The sequence below is a fragment of the Necator americanus genome, chromosome I, assembly GCF_031761385.1.
Source record: "Necator americanus strain Aroian chromosome I, whole genome shotgun sequence".
Classification (NCBI taxonomy): Eukaryota; Metazoa; Nematoda; class Chromadorea; order Rhabditida; family Ancylostomatidae; genus Necator; species Necator americanus.
The window spans coordinates 30,775,968-30,801,440 of NC_087371.1; the positions used below are offsets into that span (position 1 = coordinate 30,775,968).

The 25,473-nt window shown below is 41.7% G+C and overlaps 5 protein-coding genes across 9 annotated transcripts; 3 read left to right on the top strand and 2 right to left on the bottom strand.

Moving 5' to 3' along the window:
• Window positions 1–895: 895 nt before the first annotated feature.
• Window positions 896–15,128, bottom strand: RB195_007363 (uncharacterized protein; the record flags this gene model as incomplete). The annotated part of the gene is made up of 9 exons (XM_064180946.1): window positions 896–1,003; window positions 1,083–1,186; window positions 2,829–2,950; window positions 4,312–4,393; window positions 5,731–5,938; window positions 6,040–6,138; window positions 11,368–11,455; window positions 12,561–12,670; window positions 14,967–15,128. 9 exons carry the CDS (start codon window positions 15,126–15,128, stop codon window positions 896–898), a joined length of 1,083 nt encoding a protein of 360 aa, XP_064037776.1.
• Window positions 15,129–16,705: 1,577 nt separating this feature from the next.
• RB195_007364 (uncharacterized protein) lies at window positions 16,706–17,975 on the bottom strand (the record flags this gene model as incomplete). Of its 3 annotated transcripts, XM_064180947.1 has the most annotated exons (4): window positions 16,706–16,891; window positions 16,951–17,461; window positions 17,599–17,696; window positions 17,757–17,975. In XM_064180947.1, 4 exons carry the CDS (start codon window positions 17,973–17,975, stop codon window positions 16,706–16,708), a joined length of 1,014 nt encoding a protein of 337 aa, XP_064037777.1. The 3 variants fall into 3 exon arrangements, with proteins under 3 accessions (XP_064037777.1, XP_064037778.1, XP_064037779.1); XM_064180948.1 differs by lacking the exons at window positions 16,706–16,891; window positions 17,757–17,975 and having other exon boundaries at window positions 17,358–17,678; XM_064180949.1 differs by lacking the exons at window positions 16,706–16,891; window positions 16,951–17,461; window positions 17,599–17,696 and having other exon boundaries at window positions 17,697–17,975.
• A 1,502-nt stretch (window positions 17,976–19,477) lies between these two features.
• RB195_007365 (uncharacterized protein) lies at window positions 19,478–24,142 on the top strand (the record flags this gene model as incomplete). 3 transcript variants are annotated; one of them, XM_064180950.1, is made up of 4 exons in its annotated part: window positions 19,478–19,541; window positions 21,909–22,183; window positions 22,436–23,035; window positions 23,192–24,142. In XM_064180950.1, the coding sequence occupies 4 exons, from the start codon at window positions 19,478–19,480 to the stop codon at window positions 24,140–24,142; spliced, it is 1,890 nt and encodes a 629-aa protein (XP_064037780.1). The 3 variants fall into 3 exon arrangements, with proteins under 3 accessions (XP_064037780.1, XP_064037782.1, XP_064037783.1); XM_064180951.1 differs by lacking the exons at window positions 19,478–19,541; window positions 21,909–22,183; window positions 23,192–24,142 and having other exon boundaries at window positions 22,583–23,056; XM_064180952.1 differs by lacking the exons at window positions 19,478–19,541; window positions 21,909–22,183; window positions 22,436–23,035 and having other exon boundaries at window positions 23,066–24,142.
• RB195_007366 (uncharacterized protein) lies at window positions 21,395–22,312 on the top strand (the record flags this gene model as incomplete). Its single annotated transcript, XM_064180953.1, has 2 exons — window positions 21,395–21,645; window positions 21,796–22,312. The coding sequence occupies 2 exons, from the start codon at window positions 21,395–21,397 to the stop codon at window positions 22,310–22,312; spliced, it is 768 nt and encodes a 255-aa protein (XP_064037781.1).
• Window positions 24,143–24,202: 60 nt separating the features above from the next.
• Window positions 24,203–24,583, top strand: RB195_007367 (uncharacterized protein; the record flags this gene model as incomplete). The annotated part of the gene is made up of 1 exon (XM_064180954.1): window positions 24,203–24,583. The coding sequence occupies one exon, from the start codon at window positions 24,203–24,205 to the stop codon at window positions 24,581–24,583; it is 381 nt and encodes a 126-aa protein (XP_064037784.1).
• Between the last annotated feature and the right edge of the window lie 890 nt (window positions 24,584–25,473).

The following is a 25,473-nucleotide window of genomic DNA, read 5'->3' on the forward strand; positions in this document are numbered from 1 at the left end:
AAACACCTCATTTCCTACTAAGAAATATCAGCACTGGTGAAAGATTCTGCAGTTTTTCTGCTGCATTCAAACAGCATTGGTGTTTATTTGAATTGTTTTAGCGTTTAAATTCAAATCGAAACAGTAATAATGTGAAAAGATGAGGAAATCGTCAAGGGTTTCCGTAATTTCTCCTTGTCGTAAAGGGAAATTCGCCAGCAACGGGGCACGACATAGTCCCAGGATTCGCTAGCGGAATCACAATGGATCAACAGTCCATAATCCAGTTTTCTATTGAATAAAATCTAGAACCGATTATTTAGCACTGAAAAATAAGTTGGAAAACACGACAACTACGTGGTTTATTGAAATGGAAGTTTTTCTTTTGCAAGGTTTGCTTGGAACTTTCCAAAAACTCAAACTTTTGTAGAATTGCGAAGGGATCCATGGATACAAAACTAGAATTTTTAAATTCCATCATTAAAATTTTAGAAACTACTACTCAATTTGATTTTTTTTGTCTTTGGACAAAAGCGTATTCCTGCAATCAAAACGAAAAATGAAAAAAATTGAGATTTGGATCTGCAATGACAATGATCTGAGACAATTTTGCCTAGACGTATCTTTATATTCATTCTTATCCTTCCACTTTAACTAATTTAATTTACAGCATTTTCAATTTTTTTTAAATTTCTACACTACAAGAACATATTATGGCGATTTTTCAGATATCAAAGAGCTTCTCAAAGAAGATTTTAATAAGATTTGATTTTAAAATCATACAAAAAATCATTGCAATATTTATCAACATTTATTGTTCACAGGTAACGATAGAAGTCTCTTAGCAACATCCCGTGAAGGAACCAAGATCAAAAATCTGAGGATGGAGGTGGATGGGTGGAACACAGTGTTCACTTCATGCCTGATCGGGAAGGAAGATTTGGATGATTTGATTCGGGTGCATTTGAGAGATGAAAACAGTGCCTTCGTCAGAGATCGCAAGCGAATGGGGATTCTCGATTCCCTGAATTAGACAGAATTTACAAAGTATCCACTACGGGAAGGGTACGGATTAAAAATTGTTTTAGCTTGAAATGAACAACCTTAATGAATGTATTGGCTTTTCCGCTAGCCATATCCATGACGAAAAGTTGTGGTGGAATTTGGTCCTCTTCGTCACGTCCAGTAACACCAACTAGATAGTGCTCTGTAAAAAACATACGCTTGTTCACTCTTGCGTAAGTGTTCGTAAAAAGTTCAATTTCTCTTCCTGACAAACACTTTTCTCTCCGTAGCTAATCAATCGATTACGCAAAACTGGCATCCGATTGGAGAATTTTGCAGCTGATTATATTTTTTGTTCTCTTAAAAAGTACAATTCGCGTAACATAAATGGTTGTCGGCGGACATAGGAGTCGCCCCACGGCATGACTCGTGCGGAAATTATCCTTATAGTCGCAAACCACAGCTGTGTCTACTTTAAATATCAGTTTCGGCAGTACATTTCGGCAAAATCGCCTTCTTGAGAACTTAAAATGGGTGATTCAATTCACAATTTCACATTTTACAGATTCACACTATTGAAGATAACAGTATTTTATCCCTTTAAATTGGTTCTGATCACTTTTCCTCTCGGGCAAAAATACGAGTCGGCTAAAAGATGGAAGATAGTATCTGCTGTGAGACAAAGAACTATGGAAGAAATGTGTCGTAAATGACGACTGTATCCCCAAGGGCTCTCTGTCTCAAAACATCTAAAAGAGCTCAATCGTTACTACAAGGTAGTCCTCAAAGGATTATTAGCCTGCGCTAGACATCCCACGACATCCCAAACTTGGACCCAACTTCGTAGTCCGAAAAGGAATGTGTTTGAAAAAGAAGGATTCTGAGGCCTCATCCGAATGCATCAAACACTGAACGATTATGGACAGACACCTGGGTGCTAGCTGCTTTGCAGGAGGATTTTTTAGAATCCAAGCAGAATAAAATTCCGTAAGCAGCCCAAAAAGGGACAAGTCTAAAGAATTCAAGTCTATAGCAAGGAGCTTTGCATGTATGATACTCCGATAATACCTAATCTCTTCCGGTGGTGCACGCGACGTCCTATCTGAAGGAAAAAATATTCTAGACCAGTTGAAAACCGCTTACTATTCCATTCCATAAGAATTGAAACCGAGCTGATCCTCGAAACTACCATAGCATATGCTTACTGAGCTTTTTACACAATGAGTTCACAAAGATCATTCTTATGTAGATATCAAGGATACTGGATGAAGTGCAACTTCGACAACAAGCTGATAAATGGACTAGAAAGTCGTTAGAGTGTATTTCTTCCGACGAGATGGGCTGATGCCTTGGATACACCAGCTGAGAGCGTAGCTGGGTCTGACTCAAGGACATTCTTACTGTCACTCACGAAACTTGCCAATAACTTGAGTAACGACTCTGAGGCAAAGAAACGACTGAAAGCGATCGACGATGACGGCCACCTATTTATTTTAAAAAAATTAGGAATACTGGTGCACCGATAACAGCGCTTATTCCAGTTTCTTGCGTCCTCAGTATAACTAGTATAACGTCGTCGGGACCATCTCACTGCTTTCGAGCGTCGGCGTCCCAGTAAGACGTCACGAGACCCGTCTTATTCCATTTTTCTACTTTCCGGTACCGGCGCACCAGCTGAGGACCCCGTCTCAATCTATCTCGCTGCCTTTTGGCTCCGGGAAGGTGGTGCGAGCGGAAGCCGTCATGGGACAAAAGCAAGAGTTGAACTGGTCCTACTGCATAAAGTATTTTCGTCACACACACATACATACACTCACACCGCCCGTTATTATATAGCACAATACTTTTCTCTCTGATCGCAAAAACTCGTCCAATTTGTTCTGCGCTTGTAATCGGGATTCCAGCTGGTATTGTCCTGTGTCCTTCAGCTAATCCTGCCGAGAAGCATTGTACTCGCTCATTTTCCCTGAAATTAACTTATATTACAATGATAGGAATTGCCATGCTAAGGCTGTATTACATTTTGATTTTGGAAATATTGCTCTCAAAAAAGTCTGAGGTTTTTCTGACTCATTCATATTCGCATACAAACTAGATCCCTTCCTCTTGGTTCATGCAGTTTTTTTTTTCGTACTGGTAATCTAATTTAGCATGATTAGGGATCAGAATTAGAATTATTCAAGGCCAACATCGTTTTCCTTCAGATAAAAGTTTTTAAATAGATGCCCTGAAATCTGAAGGAAACTAGTAGAACGGCGTTTCTAGAGTACTACCACAATAACGTGCTCTAGAAACTCCGTATCAATCGTGCATAATCACACAAAGAAGGGGAAAAATTTAACCTCTACAAACTAAGGTTTTAAAGGCACCCTAGGAGCACAGCAAACGGCAAAAGTGATGGAAAAACAACTTTGCTAAGGCTACATAACACTGTTGATAAATTATTAGACAATGTACGAAAGGAGAATGAGAAACTGCAAAAAAAAAGGGTTAAGAAAAGAGTTCCGAGGAGTTTGTTGCTCTCTGTGAAGAGAGGGAGCGTACGTCTTCACCGGAAAGTTAACGCGTCACCCGATACAACATATATTACGACGACTGTTGATGTTGCTTAAAGGCAGCATACCATAAATCTGACGTGGTGAGGGAATCGGAGAGAAAGCCAGAGATGAGGTTGTAAATTGGGGTGGTTCCGCTCATCACACCCGTAATCGTCGCAAAAAAGAACCGGGTGAAACCGCCTCAATTCCTACGCGGTGCATTAGAACGCTACTCTATGAACACATTCAGGTCTCTTCAGCAGCTTATACATTAGTCTCATTTAAATAGGCTGGTGAGGAGACCTCATTGATTTTTGACCGCTCGCACCCGGATGCGGCACGTGTGCATGGGAGCGGCGCGTTGCAACTGAAATAGTAGCAAAAAAACGGCGTCTTCCTCGTCGTTTTTTTTACGGAGAGATAAACGAAACCATCCCGTATCGTGTTACTTAGTAGTTAGGAAAGTTTTAGATATTCTCTCTACTTTGTACGTATATCAATTATATATCAGTTTGTTCCGTTTGTTAGCATTGAATGTAGTAGCGAATTTCTGATTACGTATAATTCTACTGGAGCTCCTAGACAATTCTACTGTAACCAGTAAATAATGAGGAAACGATGCGAAGCCGATACTATCAGATGATGACTTAACCGGATTTTATTGACTCACAATAGGATGACACTATTCTTAAGTGCAAATGCAACTTTGCATTCTCACAGTAGTTCCTGTTTCCGTGGTGAACGTCCTTACAGTACAATGTTTATCTCTATGCGGACGTAATGTGCTCACCTATCGGCTACACAGATGAGATTCATGTCCTCTATGAGTGCCAGTGAATGTGGAATGAGGAATTCAGATGGTCCATACTCGTCTGAAATAGGTATACGCAATTTAACCTTACGGAATTACTTTGTAGTTGTTCCATGGTATTTATATAAACTACAATATATTCGATGAGTAAACTGTGTCAATTGTCCACAGATGTACAGTAGGGCCCTTTCCTGACCATTTCTTTATTGGGAAGCTTATAGTACGCTAATTATGGCTATGAGATAGAATTCGTCACTCGATAGGGCTGGTTAAAAGGGATAATTGAATCCAAAATCAAAGAAAAATCCATAGAAGTATGCAGAATAGGATACAACGGTTTCGTTTCAAAAAATAAGCTGTAGAAAGACAGGAAAAGTTACAATTCAAAATTTTAGCTAGTACTGGTTCACCTACAAAAGCGGATGCCTACAATTTACAGCAGAATAGTTTCGAAACATCTCTTGAGATCTCAGAGGCTCTTAGTTCTTATTTAAAACTAATCACAACTCGTACAAGCACTTCCATAAAATTTTCTTTTTTTAATTTTTTTTTATTTTCTACGGCTTGCAAAAGGCACTGCTGGGGAGCAATCGGAGGTTGCAGAAACATTAGCGACAGTTCCGCGCTTCACTTATGACCTGCATGCTATTTTTGATTTTATGATTAAAAATACCACGGGACCGAACAAACGCTGCGTTAATATTTTTTGTACTGAGTTATTATGGAAGTCGAAGATATAGTCGGGTCAAAGCGACAAGAATCTCGAGTGTAGTTGCGGTGCATTTGTGTACGCGCTCGAAACGGCGAGGTGGAGCCAGCAGATGGAATCGAGGTGGGACCGTCGCGAACTGCAGCAATCTTGAACTAGTATAGATAGTAGCGTCAAAACGACCTGCAGCTTGGTGCAGTTGCGTAAGCTGCTGCGCTTGAAGCGGTGCGGTGGAGCGTTACGGCCTAGAGGGAACGCCTCCTAACACCGTTCTTGTTCCCACTTCGATTTCAACCGCCCTCTCCACCGCGCTGCTCCTAGCGCAGAGTTCCGGGCCGCGCGGGCGCGCGATTTGGCGGCTCTGTGGTTTTGGTGGTTATTGACTATTCACAACAGTGCGCTCAATAACCACCAAAACCGCCGAGTCGCCTAACCGCGCACGCGCGGCTCTGAACTCTACGGGCAGCTTTACCCAGCTGCACCATTATGCTTCGTGTCTTTTTGATCCTACTACAGCTTAGTAACTAATACAAGTACTTTCTAATATTACTTTCTACTATTATTTCTACTATTTGTTGTATTCTTACAAATCCATTTAGTAATGTATTTTCTGCACTTATTTTTATTTTCTAAAAGTTGTTCTAGTAGTATTCTACTTTTTTTGTTATAAAAGTTTTAATGACTAATACCTCCAGCAGCACCAAAACTGTCCACAAGTTTTCCGCTAGGATCGAACTTCATGATACGGCTATTGCAGTATCCATCAGCCACGAAGAAATAGCCGTTCTTTGCGACAGCCACATCTGTGGGTTTGCAGAAATGATTGGCATCGTCACCAGGGACAAGTTTCTCTCCGAGAGAGAGGATTGGTTTGAACGAAGGATCCAACTTGTGGACCTCGAATATGAATACAATTTATGAAACAGTAAACAATTGCAAACAAGCACCAAACACATCAATAGCAGTGTATTTTTGTTTCCAAAGAACTTGGTGCTCACCTGATGACTTCCCACATCTGTCACCCAGTAGTTTCCCTTCTCGTCAATCGTCAATCCATGTGGCATATAGAACATATCTTTTCCATGTTCTTCAGTTATCTGAACAAAATCTGCTGCAGACTAATTAATTCCCCGAATACTGTTTGGTTTCGCATCGCAACGGGTCTCGTACAAGTTTTGTATCGTATTTCGTGGAACTTGAAGCGATCCTGGCATGGTAAGGGCAGATGAGTGTTACGTTAGTGAGTCAACGCTTCAGATGAGTGGAGAAGTTTGCATAAGCACTTGCGATTATTATTATTATTATTATTATTATTTCTATTATTACTATTATTATTATTATTATTATTATTATTATTATTATTATTATTATTATTATTACTATTATTATTATTATTATTATTATTATTATTATTATTATTATTATTATTTCTATTATTACTATTATTATTATTATTATTATTATTATTATTATTATTATTATTATTATTATTATTATTATTATTTTTATTATTATTATTATTATTATTATTATTATTATTATTATTATTATTATTATTATTATTATTATTATTATTGGGGCGAGTGTGGCGCAGTCGGTTGGAGGTCCGTTGTAGCCACACGGTCGAAGGTTCGAAACCGCCCTAGTGCAAACCAAGCCTTTCATCCCTCCGGGGTCGACAAGTTGGTACCAGATTTGTCTGGGAGGGTCAAAACACTGACTTGGCACATCGGCTGGCCCCCGCAAGTCATTGTATAGGCCAATACGCGTTCCAAAACCTCAACTAGTACGAATTCCAGTAAAACGCGTTGGTGCATCCCAAATGAATTAATACGCCAATGACTTTTTATTATTATTAATATTATTAATTTATTACTGTTACTTATTTTGACTGAGATTTTTTCAAAAGTTCTCTGCACTTCTCATTTATTATTTCTTAGTTTTTTTATTTATTCTGCTATTCATCGTTGCATATTCACTGGAAGGCCTGGAAGGCTATGGAAGGCCACCCGTCTAGAAAATTTCGAATCTCATTTCTTCTTCATTCTATCATTTTTTATTCTTTTCTAAGCAAGTCATACAAATTTGAGTGAAAATAGAAGGTGGAGAAAGAGGTAGAAATACGAATGTTCTCAAAAAAAAGCAACAATTCTTCCAATGTTAGTCATTCTGAAGTGAAAACGATCTACGATCTGTAGCTATGATGTCAGGATCGGTGAGCAGCTTCCCGTAGCATCTTAGTGGGACTCAAGGAAACAACACGGGAAAGCCTCGATTGAACCCGTTACCAAACCGTTGGAATATATCGTTGGTCTATTTTGAGCGTTTATTGAACAGTGACTGTTGCCCTTCCAGTAATATTCCACGAATTCGACGCTAACATCCGAAATAAGGCCGAAATGAGAATCACGCGAACCGCAATCCATCCACGAAACAGCATAATTAGCATTCATTTCGCTTTAAAACGCGCTTGTCTGTTATGGATCACGTAGACCTCGCCCCCAGTGCGACACATCTTTATAGTTTGGGCCTAGAAAACTTAAGGACCACCTCAGTATATAGCCGACTAAGAACATCGAACATGTAGGTGGTGAACTAAATAAAATAATGTGTAATGGCTGCAGAAACGCACTTTCCAAGTGGTAATTTTGTTCTGTTTTATGCATTTAGAATTCGAAATATTTCAAAGGGGGCATTAGAGCGTAGGTGCAATAAGGAAGAGCCGGACCCTCCTCATCCTCAGACCCTCCTCGAAGAGATCTAGCTAATGGGGTGCAGCTCAAGTGGTGAGAATCCCTTTGCTTACCGTGCAAAAGTGAAAAAGGTCGGGGTACCGGCTCCGAACATCTATCCATTAGAGGTGAATGTTACAACATTGCGATTATCCGTCTGCTAACAGAACTCCTCTAAGACAGATTTAAAACTACGTCTTTCAAAAGAGGTCTTGAGCAGTTTATCTGAAGTGTTTCCCGCCTGCTTTAAAGGCATCACCCCACGAATCTGAGGTGGTACGGATTTCAGGTGGAGTATTCGTATACGGGATCGTAGATTATGGAGAGGGAAGTGATTCCGTTCATTTCTTCTTAACTGCCGTAAAAAACGGCCCGGAAGACCCGCCGAAAAAACGGGGGCGCACAAGGCCGGCCCCCTCCTAAAAAAAAATTTTGAGAAAAAAAAAGCCCAAACGTTACGTTTTTACGGCAATTAGGAACAGGAAAGAAGAAATGAACAGAATCACCCACCTTTCCATAATCTACGGTCCCGTCTACGAATACTCCACCTCAGATTCGTGGGGTGATGCCTTTAAATAGGTTTTTTTCTGCAGATACTGGATCTTGTGAACTCGAAGGGGTAGATAGAAGTAGAAGTAGAGTTCAGCAGACAGAAAACTTGTTGAGCGGTAAAGAAGATTAGTTCTCTGTGGAAAAAAGGCTAGAACACCGGGAGTGTATCGGTGTTCTACGGGGAACTCACGCTGTCTCAGAGACAAGGACGTTGAAACACTGAAAAGGGGATAGGAAGGTGTTGTGGGTCAAGGAATTATGCGTGAGCTTTTCCTCGAACTTAAAAAAATGCATAGAAATAAGGAGTATTTGAAGAGGGTGTAATTTTTTTTTTAAAAATCCTATTTATACTGCTCAATTATTAAACTACTTCATCGAGAATATTCCGCTCTATGTGACACTAATATCCTGGTTTCTTGATTTTTTTCAAATTGATTTTGCTTTTCTAGAATTATTAAGAAAAAGAGTGGCAACTAAGCAGAAACATTTTTCACAGCACTTGTTTTTTTCTGATTCTACGAGACAATAGGTCAGCTGAAACCGAGATTGGAACTGTGTTTGAAGAAGTGGCATTGGTTGGAAATAGCACCAGTAGATGATCTTTCCACTTCAAATGTATGGCCTCATGGAGCTCTATTTAGACCTCACAGACGCATAAAAAACCGTAGTCGACCAATAGTCGTAAGTTGAGGAAAAAATTTTTTTCTGGACATCTTTTCCAATTTTTTTTTCAGACAAACAACTTACGACAACTCAATCTCATTTCTCATATGTTAATCCTCCTTCTGCTTCCAGCGAATTTTCTTCCATGTTCAATAAATTCAATAAATTCAATAAGTTCAATAAGTTTAATAAGTTTTTCTGATGTATTTGTTTCTTCCAAATTTTTTTCTTCGTTTTTCATTCATATGTCTCCGCATTGTTCTGTTTCTACTTAAGCTTTTCATGCCTTACACGATGCCTACACACCACAAATCTCACAAGCAGCTTCAACGGGCTCATCAACTCGATTAAATGCAAAAAAAACAGATGTTATGAACGCTCATGCCAATTTAAACTTCACTTTAATAACGCGAAAAACTAAAATCAGTCAGATTGAAAAAATCGTAAGCAACTCTCCTGCAAAGCTAGAAATTCTCCGTCCAAATGACATTTTATAACATTATGCCAATGCTTTTCATTTCCGTGCGTATTTTTGAGATTAAAAAAACGTTCACGATCTACTTCTCAACTCAATGTAATGTTTGGAAAAGGAGGAATGTTTGACAGCTTGTAAAAAGCAACTGGTGATGCAAAAAGCAACTATGGGAAACCAAGTAGAATATCGAAGTGTACCAAGCTATTCCATCACAGAGTCAAATTTTTCTATTCATGACTGTTAGACACTCTAACACACTCCCAGAAGTGGAAGATTTGTTGTTTAAAGGCCACATACCACGAATCTGACTTGCCGAAGGAGTCCACGGAAAAGCTTGAGATGGGTTTGCAAACTGGGGAAACCGGGAAGGGTTCGCATATCTTTATCTAATATCTTATCTTTACCTAATAATCGTAAAAAAAAACGGCGTGGAAGGCGAAGTTTTTCTATGACGATTTCAGTTGTTCGCCACCTTTGTGTACGCGCCGCATCCACATGCGAACGGTCGAAAATCAATGAGGTCTTCTCACAAACCTAATATAATGAGATATATGAATAGGCTGCTGAGGAGACCGTGAGGTGTATATAGTGGAGCGTTCTAAAGTATTTCGTATGGATTCACGCAGTTCCCACGGTTTTTTACAAACATTGAGGAGAGATAAGCGGAAAATCCTCGGATCGCGCAGTTCACAACCCCCCAGCCTAGCCCCTCCCGCTGATTCTTCACTCACTCTGATTTTTTTGTGGTACGGTGCTTTTAAGCAGATTGAACATATGTCCTCACCATATCAAAAGGTTATGTAGGGTGCCCCAAAACTTACACGAGATTTGAATAAATTAAAAAACACAGTTTTTCTATTGTATTTTTAAAACTGAAAAGTAAAGTACATACGATAGGGTTATGTATGGAATAGCATCCACCACATGTCACTGTTTGTTACGGATTTCAGGCTGGAGGCGTCATTGGACCATACTTTTTTGAAAATGAGGCAGAACAGGCAATCACTGTCACCGGTACTCGATATCGCCACAATTGAGCGGAGTTCTTAATGCTTAAAGGCAGCATACCACGAATCTGAGGTGGTGCGGATTTCAGGTGAAGTATCCGTAAACGGGGTCGTAGATTATGGAGAGGGGGGTGATTCCGCTCATCTCTGCCTGCATCACTGCAAACAGCCGCCTCCAGAATGTTGTTTTGTACGACGCCATCTATTGCAACGCTCCTCCCCTTGCGCCGCCTCCGCCCTGCGATTCGTCGAAAATCAATGCGGACTGCCCCGATAGGCAGTAAAAGACGCTGCGAGTGCAAGGGTTTCGCGCTGCAAGGCATCGTACAAAACAGAATGCAGGAGCCGGCTGCTTGCACTGATGCAGGGAGAGATGAGCGAAACCACCCCGGTCTCCATAATCTACGACCTCGTGTGCGAATACTCCACCTCAAATACGTGCCACCCAGATTCGTGGTATGCTCCCTTAAATTGGATGAAATTGATGTAGAAGGACGTCTGATTTCAAAAAGATACTGCGTCATGTCATACGGCTCCTGAAACAATCTATTTACTGCATGAGAAATTTCTTGGTCGTGTACTCGCTCGTTTCGGTGACGATCGACGGAAAAAGTGCGTATGTGCCAGAAAAAGCCGTGAAGATCATTTGCTCGATGTGCTATTCCATACATAACCTTATTCTAAGCACTTTATGTTTCAATTAAAAAATACAACTAAAATTTTATATTTTAATTTCCTAGTTTTTAATTTTAATGAATTTCTAATCTAAGAATACAACTAAACTGTTTTTATTTAATTCAAACCTCGCGTAAATTTTGGGACACCTTGCGTATGCAAGCTTCTCTCAGGATAACAATTACAACTATATAAATAAAATATTGTAATTTTATGACTTACCTTCCCATTAGTCAGATCGATGACAGCGATGGTAGCATTCTTAATTGGACCAAGTTTCGGATTGAATTTTTCTTTGGCATCGAACGAGCTTAAAGACTAACTTTAACTTAATCCTTTCAAAAAAACACAATCTCAGATATGTAATTAGTTAATTTTCGTTTTTTTTAAATGTAATTAGCACTCAGCCATGATATAGGTTCTAAGGACAGGTTTTAAAGCTCCTAAAGTAAAAGTTACTTATCTAAGGAAAGCATCCGTGCATAGAAGAAAGCAGTTACTTTACCTAATTTTAATGTGATTTTAAGTTTTTTATTTTTAATCTCTTTAATTTTATTTTTTAAATTTTTTTTATGTGATGAGTACAATAAAAACGTTTCGAAATCTGAGAACATTATTAAGAAAAACCTATTGAGCACTTTTGATTTTGTTCCTACAGTTCTCTTCCTGTTCCTTTCTTAACAACTCAACGCGCCTCAAAGATACAATTATTTCTTTCCTGCTCTTTCACACCCCTCCGAGTGTGTGACGCTACTGGGGCAAAGAAACGTGTGAAGAGACTTCATTAGTGTGAATAGCAGCTTGAACGTCCCATTTCTAAACCGATCCTGCCTTTTCCTCCTCATTTTTGCAACAAAAAAATCCAGAGACCACTTAATGAACGGGTGCTCCATAATCACCGCAGAGCGCTCAAAACAATGCTTGAGAACAAGGGCAAAACAAAAAAAAATGAATTTGAGCTAGCATTGAGGACGATTCTCTGGTAAATTACGTGTAACCAATGGTAAGTCCTGTAAGGCTATGTTATTTTCTTAAATCGTCCATTATGTGATATTGAAGTGATCGGATATTACCAAGTGGTGGCATTTTTGTTGACGGCAACTGTTAGATGCCACAGATTTGTTAATTTGAACGATTTCCAATCATTTTCTATGAATTTAACATGCGTCGCTGCCAGAATGCAGAGTTCACATCCAGTTCAAAATTTAAACCGGAAAAAAAAGCTAGGATTGGGCATTTTTCATAATGGACACAATTATCAGAAATATTCAAGAAATTTACGCAACGTTGAAGTAGGGGAAAAACGCAAAATCTGGAAATAACTCGAGAACTAGCGAATTTTAAGGAACAGCAAAGCAACACTAATATTCTAATCACTAGTTAATGGCTACTAATAGGAAGAACGAGAATCTCACTTAGCATCCCATTCACGTTCAGCTCTATGGAAAGCGACGAGTCGTCCCCTGCCGTCCACGGCCAGTCCTGAAACCTCGCCGAGTTGCTTCGACACGGGCAGAAGAAAGGCCTAAACATTGCATACAGAAGTATTCTTGGAACAACGGAGCGTATGGTGATTTAGATGTTTTTAAAGAATTGTTCCGAGTTTTCGTATCTGTTCTGCGGGAAATTAGCCGTTTCGCGATAATTCAATACAATATTCTTACTATTCTTTAGTTTCACTTTATTATATTATTCATCTTAGTTTCTCCTCATCAAATTTTTATGAGACGACAAATAATTGGTCTTTGACGGGCGGCGCAAGAAAATTTAAAAAATTACACATGTTTCCGGACATTTGACAGTTGGATTGAGTCTCTGCATTTCAAATCCGTACATAGCTTGCGCGTTTTCTCCTCCCTGATGAGAACTCCGAAATTTCTAGAGTGTTTGCTAACTGACATGTTGGACATTCCAAGCGACAGCACAGCGGTTTCGACGAGGGACGGACAGCACGAATGTACCGAAATTATCATCCTTTAGTTTTTGAAAATGTTGTATATCTGTGAGTTCTTCAAGGAAAATGTTCAGAAACGAGTGTCGTGATTAAATCTTAGTCACCTAAAGTCCGGAAAAAAAAATGAAAAGGGACAATAAAGATAAAATGAATGGCTTGATCAATCTCTATGTGTGGATGCGCCAACGCGTTCGAATCCCATTCAAAATCATTTGAGGTTCATGAACGTGTGAGCAGCCTACACAGTCACTTGCAGGACCTAGTCTATGTGTTAAAGGCATCACCCCATCAATCTGAGCTGGTGCGGGTTTCAAGTGGGTTATGCCTATACGGAGTCGTAGATTATGTAGAGAAGGGTGATTCCGTCTATTTATTCTTTATTTCCGTAAAAAACGGCCCGGAAGATACGACTTCGAGGGTTCCGGCGCGCTATTTTCCACAACGAGTTCGATTGGAGCGCGCTAGTCGTGTGCACACGCCGAATCTTCCGGGCCATTTTTTACGGCAATTAGCAAGAAATAGACGGAATCACCCTCCTCTCCATAATCTACGAAGTCGTATAGGAACTCTCCACCTGAAATCCGTTCCACCTCAGATTCGTGGGGTGATGCCTTTAAAAGAAACTACATGTTGAAGCTATCAGAAGCTTCCAAGATGGAAGAAACAGCTCAATAAGGTTGAATGCAGTACAGCACACCATAAAGTTTGTTTGAAAACAAGAAAACTCATCTGAAACAAGTAATTCCACACCTGCACAGTTCAAATGTGATGTATGCTCTATTTCATAAACTTATAATAATCCAAAAATGAAAGAACACGAATTTTCAACTCAACGCGACTTCACTGATATGAGGTGGGGTTGAATAATAAGCTAATTCAATTTTTACTACACAAAAATCCAAAAACAGCAAGTCATTTTGTTCAGTCTGCGAGATTTTCATTTTACGTTAGTAATAACCATTTGGAATCGCTCTTTATTTAAGAAAGATTTCCAACCAAGTTTTGAAAATTAATTCAAAACTCAGACAAATTGATTTTAATTCCACTTCTTCTTTACATTATTACACTTTTACTACCGTTACAAATCCGCTTTTATTGATAAATCCCATTCTTTCAATAAAAAATTATTTAAAAGATTACTTGAACTATACAAGAAAACAGCCTTAGTATATCTCTGCAAAGTCAACCTGACCTTTTTTTCTTGAAAAAAAAAACTACTGCGAAAGACACTACATGCAAAATATGGACTAAAAAACTGATTCAAGTGAAGCATATGTCATCTATTGAATACGGTTTCTAATTTCTTCTGCAAAAAATGGGTTAAAGATAGCATTCGGGGAAACTCGATAAACACAGACGTCTATGCACTTTCGAAAAATTCTCCTCATGTGGTTTCATTCCATCAATATTAAGCGAGAAATGAGAAGCTGCAGATGAGGACCTTGAGTAAACTAATTTTTACTGGCTTCAGATTGTTGGATTTGCAGAGAGATGTTTCACACTTTCCCTGTGACCAATTCAATTACTTTACAAACCTTAACGCTATTTACTATCGAACAAGACCTGACATCAAAAATTTCGCTTTTTTTAACCCTTCTATTATATGCAGCTATGCACGCTAACTCAACTGCACGGAATTGAACTCCATGCAAAAACTCAACTCAACTCTAAATTTTTATATTTCTTTTTTAACTAGTTATTTGAACACTTTTATAAACGTAATTTCTGACTGAGAGATCATAGTCATACGTAACGTATCCTTTCTATCAAGTTTCTTTTTTGTCAAATTTTGTTTTTTTTTCCTCTAAAGGATTGCATTCCGCCGTGCTGCAGATCTTTTCGACCACCAAGATTTAACCAATCGTACCTCGCCTTCTTCAACCTGTGCATCCTCCTGCTCAACTGCTGCATTGCCAGCGAAGGGATCTTCTTTGTCGCCGGTGAAGTCGTACATTGGTAACCCATCATTTCGTGGTGCAGCTAAGGTAAAGACAAAAAGAACAGAAAGAAGCAACAGGACGGCCGTCATGTCGCGGGTAGTGAGGACCGAATCGATAGGAGCCCTGAGGCCACGCCTGCAGCAGTCTGGCGCTCACGTCATCTCCTGTTAACGACGTATGTATTAGGTGAGACATAGAAAGCAAATTACAGCTCATACAAATAGCTTCCTGGTTGCGGCAAGTTGTCGCAATACTCTCTTAGTAAGTAGGAAGCAGGAGATGCATCGAGTATCGACAGGTACTACGGTAAAGATGTGATACTATAAAAGAAAACAACAACAGAAAAAAAAAGAAAAGAGGAAAGTAAAAAAAAAATTATTATTAAGGACACACACTTCCAACCACAATTAATTAGAGATTTGGATGCAAAGAACTGAAAAGCTACATACACTTTTGACTTATTTTCAATATGATTATTAAATAGTAATAAATAATAATACACAGTAACAACAACAAATAACAATACTCAATAATGCTCATGGATTGACAAAAATAAGCTTTTCGTTAGATCCAAATAATATGGATGATATATCTTCATTTAGAATCAATTTGAAGGAAGTAGTATAATAACTTCTGAAAGACAACAAAGCTGTCCATACAGAGTGCAGCAGTTAGAATACTCACAAAAAAAAAGTTTTATGCAAAAAGTTGTTTATTCAAACCAGTTTACACATAGTGTTATCACTTGTGTCTCGGTTGTTCGTCGATTTTCTTAATTAACGAGTAACACTTTCATTTGTCCCGAATGCGCGAATAGGTTACCCATTGAATCCTCTCCTAGCGGAAGATCGATGAGCAATTTTTTTTTCATAAGGCATTGGAAAAAAAGTCTGGCCGGCGCTATTCCTCCAGTGCATTTGATATCGTTTAGTTACTAGTCGGCTACGGGTCTGGTTCAGATTGTCGTTGAGAAGAAATGCATCACGTCAAGCCAACTCTTTTCGCCTTTCTTGGCATGTGCGACACCGTTTCTGATCCTTCGTCGTTGACGCAGCGCTGAACTTCGAATCCCTTCTTATGTAGAACGGGATACTCCTAATATCATTCCTTCAAAAGTTCTGCGATGTTGGCCCTAGATTACTCCTTCTCGCAAAACGCCTAGGCTTCAGAAGCGTTGGTCAAAGCAGGAAGAACGGTGGTGTTGAATAGGTGGATACGGAGGCGTAAGCGGATGGTCCACGTAGAATTCCTGAAACCTTGCCACGCGGTGTCTCAGTAACCTCAAACTTGGGTAATTAAACATTTATCATACAACAACTAAATACGAAATAAATGCGCCCATATAGGTAACACAAATGCACCATAAAGTGAAATGCACCGTTAAAGATGAAATTTTCCTACTTTTACATGATACAGAAGAAACATATATAATATACATATAGAAACAGAAAGAAACTGAAAAATCAGAAACAAATAAATGAACATTGAAATCGACATTTGCGCGTTTCTTATATACAAGCGCATGTTGTTACTACTTCTACAATCTGCGCTACAATCTCTAAGAAAGCATCCTAATAATGACAACATAAATACATTACAGAATATCGATCGGTGCTATCATCACATTCATACCAATGCACTTTTAATGCACCTTCCCTATTTTCCATCACGTCCGTGATACTCCGCCGCACCGGAAGTTGATGATCCATAGTAATCCTCGAACATCTCGAGTTCTTCGCGGAGTTCGTCGTATTCCCAATAGTATTCTCGTATACGCTCCGGCAAGATGCATAAGGCCGTGTGATGGTCGTCGGAGTGGCAGTGGTTGCACCGTTTCCTTGGTCTTCTGCACCTGTCGGAACCATGCTAGGTATCCAGGCAAAAACGGCAGCGAATTTTTTTCATCCGCACTTCAACGCTAGGCGCAATAGGACAGCAATCACTGTAATGCATCCCTTTTGCGAGGCAGAATGCACATCTCATGTAGCGTTTTTGCTCCCTCATGAAGTTCGCATGGCATATCTTCCTCTCCGGGATTCCCTTTCCGTTGTGTATCTGGATTTTGATTTCTGTCATTCTGGCTTCTATCTCCTTTCTTCTTTGGGCACCGGGATAAATTGTTTGGGAGACGTTTGTTTCACTGGATCCTCTTCTGGAATATGCATCACTTGCTTCTATAGATTCCTTCCTTGATCTTTCGTACGATGCGCCTCCGTCAACGGTGTTTTCCCGCATGTTTGTCCCAGCTGCATGTTCATCAACTTCATCCAGCGTATCTTCTTGCAAGTTCGCCTCAGACTCCTCTGACTCTAATGAACCTATGACGTCGTCTTCCTCCACGAATTCCCACTGTGGTTCAATGCAGTCGGTTTCATCGGAAGGTGATGGGTCCTTCTTTTTTCCGTATCGTAGTCTTCCTCCTCTTCACGGACGGTTTGCTTTTGCTCGACTACTTCCTTGGTGAGATCTCTAACTGATTTCTTAAGGATCTCAAGACTCTCCACCGCGCTCTCGATGACGTCATCCTGCTTACTTAGTTGTTCCTGCAGCTCTATGCACCTTTCGCCGACATATTGTCGAAGTTCGGAAATCATGTCTTTGAGTTGTTGGAATGCACCTTCTCGACTTTCGTTCTCCATTCGGTTCCATTCTGCTTCCTATATTTCGGTGTCCACTTGCAGTTTGAAATTATCGACGAAGTCGAGCTCCTTCCTTACAAAGTCCATGGTGAACTTTGGATCCATTAGCACCCCTTCTTCTTCTCTTTGGTGGAACTCCTCTTGAGATCCTTCTGATGCGTCTTCAGCGTGAATAAGAAGCTTATACAAGTCGTACGTCATCGCTAGTCCTTCGCCAGCATTACGAATCCTTTCCATAATGTTGCACGCTTCCAGCCGCATAATTTCAATGCGGGACTTGTACAACGTCGCTTCCATTCCGGCAAAGTAATCTGGCCTGCTCCCTCGAAGGTCCGCATATTCCTTCCCGATGCTGTTCGAGCGGGTAATCTTGATAACGGTCCTCAGGAAATTCCTTATCCTTTTCTGAATCTCCTTTTCCGAAGGGAACGTAGGCGCCAACCTGACACAGGATCGCTTATACCGCACCTCCTCTATCAACTTCTTCTCTTCGCTGCATCGACGTTTAAGCTTCTGTTCATACTCCGCTTGTCATCTTCTGATGTTTTCTTCATACTACTCTTGCGGATTCATTGCACTAAAATCATATACTGCACTTTCGACTGATGCATAATCCAAAACAATTGCTAAAGAAGCTTCTCGGTTGTTTTTTCTTTTTTCTTCCCGAGAAGAGTATGACAAATATGCGTGAAAATAAAAAGGATCATGCACTTGAGTATTCTGCATGCACATTCCACAGATTTAGCCAAGAAATTGAGGCAGAATCTAAGTAGCCGACCACATGCTGTTGTTAAGTAGAGGTAAGTTAGGAGTAGTGCGCCAGCTACTGCAGCTACGGTTACAATGATCGTTTTATATCACTGCATGTAGACATCAAATATGTAACCGATATGAGACCGATTTTTTTATATGCGTCATCAAATTCGACAAGCATTCGTTCCGCTTAAATGGTAGATTTCATTAAAACAAGCATCATCAGCTAGACGAAGATATTGTAACTGGCGGACGTCCGCCTTTACTCCCATGTTGTCATGTTCCAATCTATACATTATATTCTCGAGAGAGAAATTAAATATTTTGCGTGAGATTGTGTCACCCTACCGAACACCTGCATGCAGATTACGACCATATTCTATTGGGTTGACTCATAAGTTCTGGCCTTTTTTTAAAGTTTAGGTCGTCACAGAAATGAACAAGAAATGAACAACTCGTCAATAATGTATTCTCCATTGTTGTTCGCGACCTCTTCACAACGTTCAACCAGCTGTTCAGTTATTGTTTCTTGTCGTTCAAGGCAGGAAGAGCCCCATATATCAACTTTTAAACCTTTCCATCAAGTGGAGATGCGCTATGTGATACTGTGAGAATATTCCATCATCTCTGTCAATTCCTCCATCGATCCGTATATAAGCAGACTCAGTCGTTTCTCTTCGAACTGAACGAGGGAACAAAGGGGGAGGGGGAGGTAATGTTGTCGCTTCGGCACTAAACGCAAAAAGCACTTGTCGAAAATGCTCTTTTTTGTCGAGAGGACGCTCATATTTAATGACTTGATAAAAACAAAGAGTGCGGCAGCCAAACACACTATTTTGTCGAATTTATAACTCTTAAACGATTGACATAAAACAGAACTCCAAAACATTTCATTGTCCACGCTCCATGCTAAATTTTCGCATAAATACGCCAGTACTTATGATCCAATCAAACAAAATGCAGAAATTTTGGCCGTGAAGTTAATAAATAACTAACTAAGTATCTTTATGTATTGAGTTAGGACGCTTTGATTGTTCACGGCCTCCATGACCGCTTCCGTCTTACGTGAATCCATGGCCTTCCAGGTATCGATAGAAGCGAAAGACAGTGGTAACTTGTATTCTTGCGATATCTCTATGTGTTTTAAAAAGGTGTGTGTGTGGAATCGCGCTGAACCGCTTTTTAAATCCGGCTTCTAGCCCCGCTGTTCTTCCTGTAAGATTACTTTTGTGAAGAGCTTGTACATGACGGGTTGTAAGCAGATTGGAAAACAGTCGCCCATAACGTGCGGATCCCTATTGTTATACAGTAGCACAGTCTTACTGGTTTTCTATTGCTTTGGACCCTTACATTCCGACAGACGAGGTGTAAAAAGCCTAGCCAGAATGTTGAGACTAATAGAATGGAGATTCTTCTGATATTCAGATCTTATTTTAAAGTACGACATGTTATCATTTCTGTAAGAAATCGTGCTCCTTGCGAGACAGACATGATAACATGTCGTACTTTAAAAAGGAGGATTTTTGGGATGATATGTCCACATTCATTCAGTAGTGAAACAGCGAGTGGACGTGCCTGCCGAAGAGATCTGAGTAGAAGCCGTGAATAACCTTCTCCATCCCATTCCTCAATGCTGTAGTTGTTCTATCTAGGCTCTCGGTTACGATCATTTTTAATTTACAGAACGTCGACAATCCTCACCACCGTTATTTTTGAAAGCAGGGATGCTCTCTGTTTTCAAAAATAACGGAAATCTTCATATACGTTACTAAGGCTATCAGATGCATCTCTTCCTGATATTTCACGTGACTATTTTCTTTGCTTGTGGAACGGTAACAAATGTGAGAACACCTTATATGAAATATTTCTCCTCAAAATTTCCACCACAAATTTCCTGTAGATTTTTCTGATTTTCCAAAAAGCTCATGAACTATATCCCAGCCGGTGATAATGTGTACCATCAGCTAAGGCAGAGTCAGTTATTTGGGCAGCAACGGCGATGAATCTCCATAAGACACACCTCAACGCTAATTTTTCGCGCAAGGCATGATTGAAGGAATGCTCGAAAGACTACGAGAGCCTTTTCACCGTTCCCGATGTTGGCTGCACTCGTGTTAACAAGGACAGCGACTCCACTAACTCCTATACTGTTTCATGTTCCTAGGAACAGTTCTTCTGTAGTGTCATATATCGCACTCAGTGAGCGGCGCTTCTCCTCCTGGTTAGTCCATCGTACTTAATTTGTCTGGTTTGCTAAATCAGATATTCAATATCCGCTTCCGATGCAAGCGTATGCGCGTTGCAGTACAAATAGTCATTCTAGTTCTTTTGCGATTCTGCAGCCTAGATCACCCTTGAAGCCTATTTTCTGGCACCATCGTACCACCCTTTAGATACCGTTATTCCAGGGTCAGATTGCTTTCATATTACTGTGTCGTGCGATTAGTTTAAAACTCACGGGCACATTGCAGACCACTACGCCCGCCGGTTTTGCTGGAGGGCGGGGTTCTCCTGATTTACGAATGGAATTTATTGGTTGAAGGCGACTCCAAACCGCCTTCTTTGCACCTCCGAGTCACTTCACCGCAGGTGTCTGGTCGCACCAATGTGCGGGATAGAGGGGTTTTATACTTCTATCAAGGCCTGTCTTTGGATACAGGCCAGAATCTCCAACACGGTCAGCGGTTCCCCGCTGACACATGTATGTCGGTCGCTGGACGTGGTTCAACAAGGTATCGAAGCAATCCCTCCAAACTGGTGATGTTGTTTCACCGTCAGCGACTCTTTGAGGTCTGGAGAGCACCTTTTCATTTTGCCATTATACTGTTTTAGTAGTACCACGGATCTCCCTCACTAGAGGGATCACAGCCGGTTAGTCGTGAGGCTACGTGGCGCGTCTCCGGGTGGCGGATAGGGGGCTAATTGCGGACCAAAAGCGACCTTGTGCTTGCCCAGAGACGCAAATGGATTCAGGGGATGGACTTCCTGTTTCTGCTGAGCCAGGACTGACTCATGACATCCTTGTATCCCGCACGTCGGTCCGGCCAAAAGCCTGCAATCAAGTGACTGGGAGGTGCAAGGGAGGCGGTTTGGAGTCGTCTCCAACAAATAAGCTCCACATGTCCACTCCGGGAGAACGAAAGTTCTCCCAGAAACTCATGGGACTAGAGGCTTGCAACCTGCCCATGGGTTTTAAAATTTTACGCAAAACACAGTAATAGAAAAGAGTCTCCTAATTCCGGAGGAAAGCCTGGTACGGTAGCGCCAGGTAGGACGGGGTTGCAGGAGTCATGTAGGCTACCAAAACGGAAAAGGACTAAGATGGCGAACTGTACTTGTAATGCACATACGCTTGCATCCGAAGCGGCCATCGAAGATCTGATGATGCAAGCCAACAAGATCAAGTACGACTGACCGAGACGAGACGACGTCACCCTCTCAACGCCGTATATGAAACTGGAGAAGAACTGTTCTTAGGAACATGCGACAGTAGAGGTGTTGGTGGAGTTAGCGTCCTCGTCAATACGAGTATGGCAAAGAACATCGACTCTTTCGAACAACTTACGACCCGAATCGGACGTCTGCGGATGAGAAGATGTGGCCCAACACCTGCTTTGACTATCTTCGTCGCTTACGCTCCAACATCAAGCTACGAAGAAGAAGAAGTCGAAGCTTTCTATATAGACCTGGAGAAGTTCTACCGAGAAGACCATGCCTTCTACAAGGACTTAATTGGCGATTTTAACGCCAAGGTTGGCCCAAGAAGAACGCCGAAGGAACTTCACATCGGGACCCACGGCCTACAATGGAATGACCAGGGAGAGAGGCTCTCCGAGTTCATCATGACGACTAAGACCATCCATGGGAACTCGCAATTCTAGAAGCCCTCCTCTCTACGTTGGACGTGGGAGTCACCCAGTGGAGGGTATCGTAATGAAATAGACCACATCATCGTCAATAAAAGGTTCTGCCTGACGGACGTCGGTGTTGTACCAAAGTTCTAGACGGGATCGGACCATCGCCTCCTCCGAGGAAGATTTTCCTTCACAAGGAGAGCAGAGAAAGCCGCCAAGTTCAGAGAGAGAAATCCCAGGACTACCATCAACTGGGATCTCTTCGCTACGCTAGCCGGCTTTTGGGAAGATTCTGCAATGGACAACATCGACGAGGAATATGACCGGCTTGTCGAACACCTTCATGACTGCGCGAAGAAGGCTGAGAGTTTTAAAACCACCAGGAGGCGCCTGTCTCTTGAAACTCTTGAGCTGATACGCCAGCGTGGAGCAGCACGAGCCGCAGGGAACCAAGAACTCACGTCCGAGCTCGCAAGGCTTTGCCGAGAGGCGATAAAGGAAGACCTTAAAGAGAGAAGAGCAGAAGTGCTGGCTGAAGCTGCAGAGGCGGGGAAAAGCATCCGCTGTGCCCGTCGAAACTTCGCCAGTCGCAAGACGAGGATGACTGCTCTCCGGAACCCAAAGGGAACAGCCATTGCATCGAGAAGGGGGATGGAGAAAATCATCTACGACTTCTACTCTGATCTCTTCGACAGCCATGTCCACTTGCCTCCTCACCATCTGAGGGAAGATGGACAAGTCATTCCAGAGGTTCTCCCGTCCGAAATATGACATGCTATCATGTCGGTAAGAAATCGTACGGCACTCGGTCCCGACAGAATAAGACCAGAACACCTGAAGAGCCTTCCGCCAGTACTCATCAACACCCTGGCGAGGCTCTTTACACGTTATCTGTCGGAATGCAAGGTTCCTAAACAGTGGAAGACCAGCAAGACCGTGTTGTTGTATAAAAAGGGAGATCCACATGACATCGGCAACTATCGTCCAATCTGCCTACTGTCCGTCATCTACAAGCTCTTTACAAGAGTAATCCTTAATAGGATTGAAAAAGTCTTGGATGAAGGACAGCCACGCGAACAAGCAGGGTTTCGAAAAGGATTCAGCTCGATTGACCACATTCACACTGTTTCGAAACTCATCAAGGTATCACGAGAGTACAAGATGCCGCTCTGTCTCACCTTCATCGACTTGAAAAAGGGCTTCGACTCAGTTGAGACGGAAGCGGTCGTGGAAGCCTTGGACAACCAAGGCGTCCCTACTCAGTACATAAAGGTACTTCGAGAGTTGTACAGTAACTTCACGACCGGAATTTCGCCATTCTACAAGAACACCATCATTGACGTGAAGAGCTGGGTCCGACAGGGTGATACAATTTCGCCCAAAACATTCACAGCCACCCTCGAGAACGCAATGCAAAAGTTGGAATGGGACGACATGGGAGTGAAGGTTGATGGTCGGCAGCTATACCATTTGCGCTTTGCTGATGACATCGTACTGATAACACCTAGCATCAGCCAAGCGGAACTAATGCTGACCGAATTCGACGAAACATGTGGATGCATCGGTCTTCAGCTGAATCTACAAAAGACGATGTTCATGCGGAACGGATGGGTCTCGGATGCCCCATTCACGCTCAACGGAACGAACATATCCGAATGCACCAGCTACGTTTATCTGGGTCGGGAACTAAACATGATGAACGACCTGGCCCCCGGGCTGGGCAGGAGGAGACGAGCGGCTTGGGGAGTGTACAAGAGCACCGAGGATGTAGTGAAGAAGAGCAGGAACACCCGGCTCCGTGCTCACCTCTTGAACACCACCGTACTTCCTGCTTTGACCTATGCTTCGGAAACCTAGGCATTTCGCAAGCAGGAAGAAAACGCGGTGAGCGTCATTGAACGCGCAATTGAGAGAGTGATGCTAGGAGTATCCCGTTTCACGCAAGTGAGAGACGGGATTCGAAGTTCTCTCCTACGTCAGCGATCGAAGATTAGAGACGCCTCCGCGTTTGCCAAGGAAAGTAAAATAAGGTGGGCCAGACACGTGATGCGCTTTAATGACAACCGTTGGACCAGAGCCGTGAGCGACTGGGTTCCCCGCGATATTAAGCGCACTACAGGAAGACCGCCGACCCGATGGTCAGATTTCTTCACGAAGTCCTTCAAAGAAAAATATGATGCTCTTCGTGTCCCACGCGAAAGGAGGAACCACTGGGCTATTCTGGCACGCGATCGGGACAAATGGAAGAATTACTGGCGCCCGCCCGACCAGTTCGAAGATCAACGGGAGTCAAAGTGATCAAGGTGACTGTCTTAGTAAAGCATAGGTTTTCTTCGGGTTCTTTCTTCCCTGCCTTTTAAAACTCCTTCGCTCTTGAAGTTCATTCTTTTTCGCGACCTTGTGAGGAAGCTTCCTTCTCAGATACCTCTCCTTCTTGAAGTCACCAGTACTGCGGGCGAAATATACAGAATTATACATGGATTTTATCTTCGCAGATACAAAGCAAGCTTCTTCCTCTGCCCTAAAATCAGGAGCGTTACTTTTCCCCGGATTCGCCTTGAGAAGGAATCAGCATCGTAGTGGTTCTTCCTTTTCCCTACTAGAACATGAAAGGATACTCGTAGGCGGAAATTCGTCCTGCACTCTTCGTCCTTCAGACATGTATGTCAATTTTCGGTCGAGAAGGAACTCCTCAGTTTCTTTTCGGGTCTGAAACCGTTCTGAAACTGAAAAGAGCTAGACGGTGGTCAGAGTCGACCTTCCATAAAGTTCTAGATTTCCGAATAACCGACTGAGGAACGTTCTTCGTCGTTGTTGTTCAGGTCCAATATTCTTCGGTACCGATAAGATCAGTTGCTGGCTAGCTATCCTAGACATCAACGCATTGGCTTCATCATAGCAAGGATCTTTGCTGCTCTCTCCTGCGGTCTCCGTAAGTGTGTGGACAGATATGATCCAGAGTTTACATCTTCGGTGATCCCGCAGTCGTACAGAGGCGCATCTTAACGAAGCTTAGTCGAATTCTCCCACCAGCTTTTGCAGTTGTTCGTCACAACTATGGTGCATTTTCCTACTTTCTTTTCATCAACATCTCCAACAGATGGTGTAGTCTCCGACACTGATGACGCGCTGATCTCTAATGCCAGTGCAACAAACGCCGCACAAAGATATCCCAGAAGTTTAGAGAG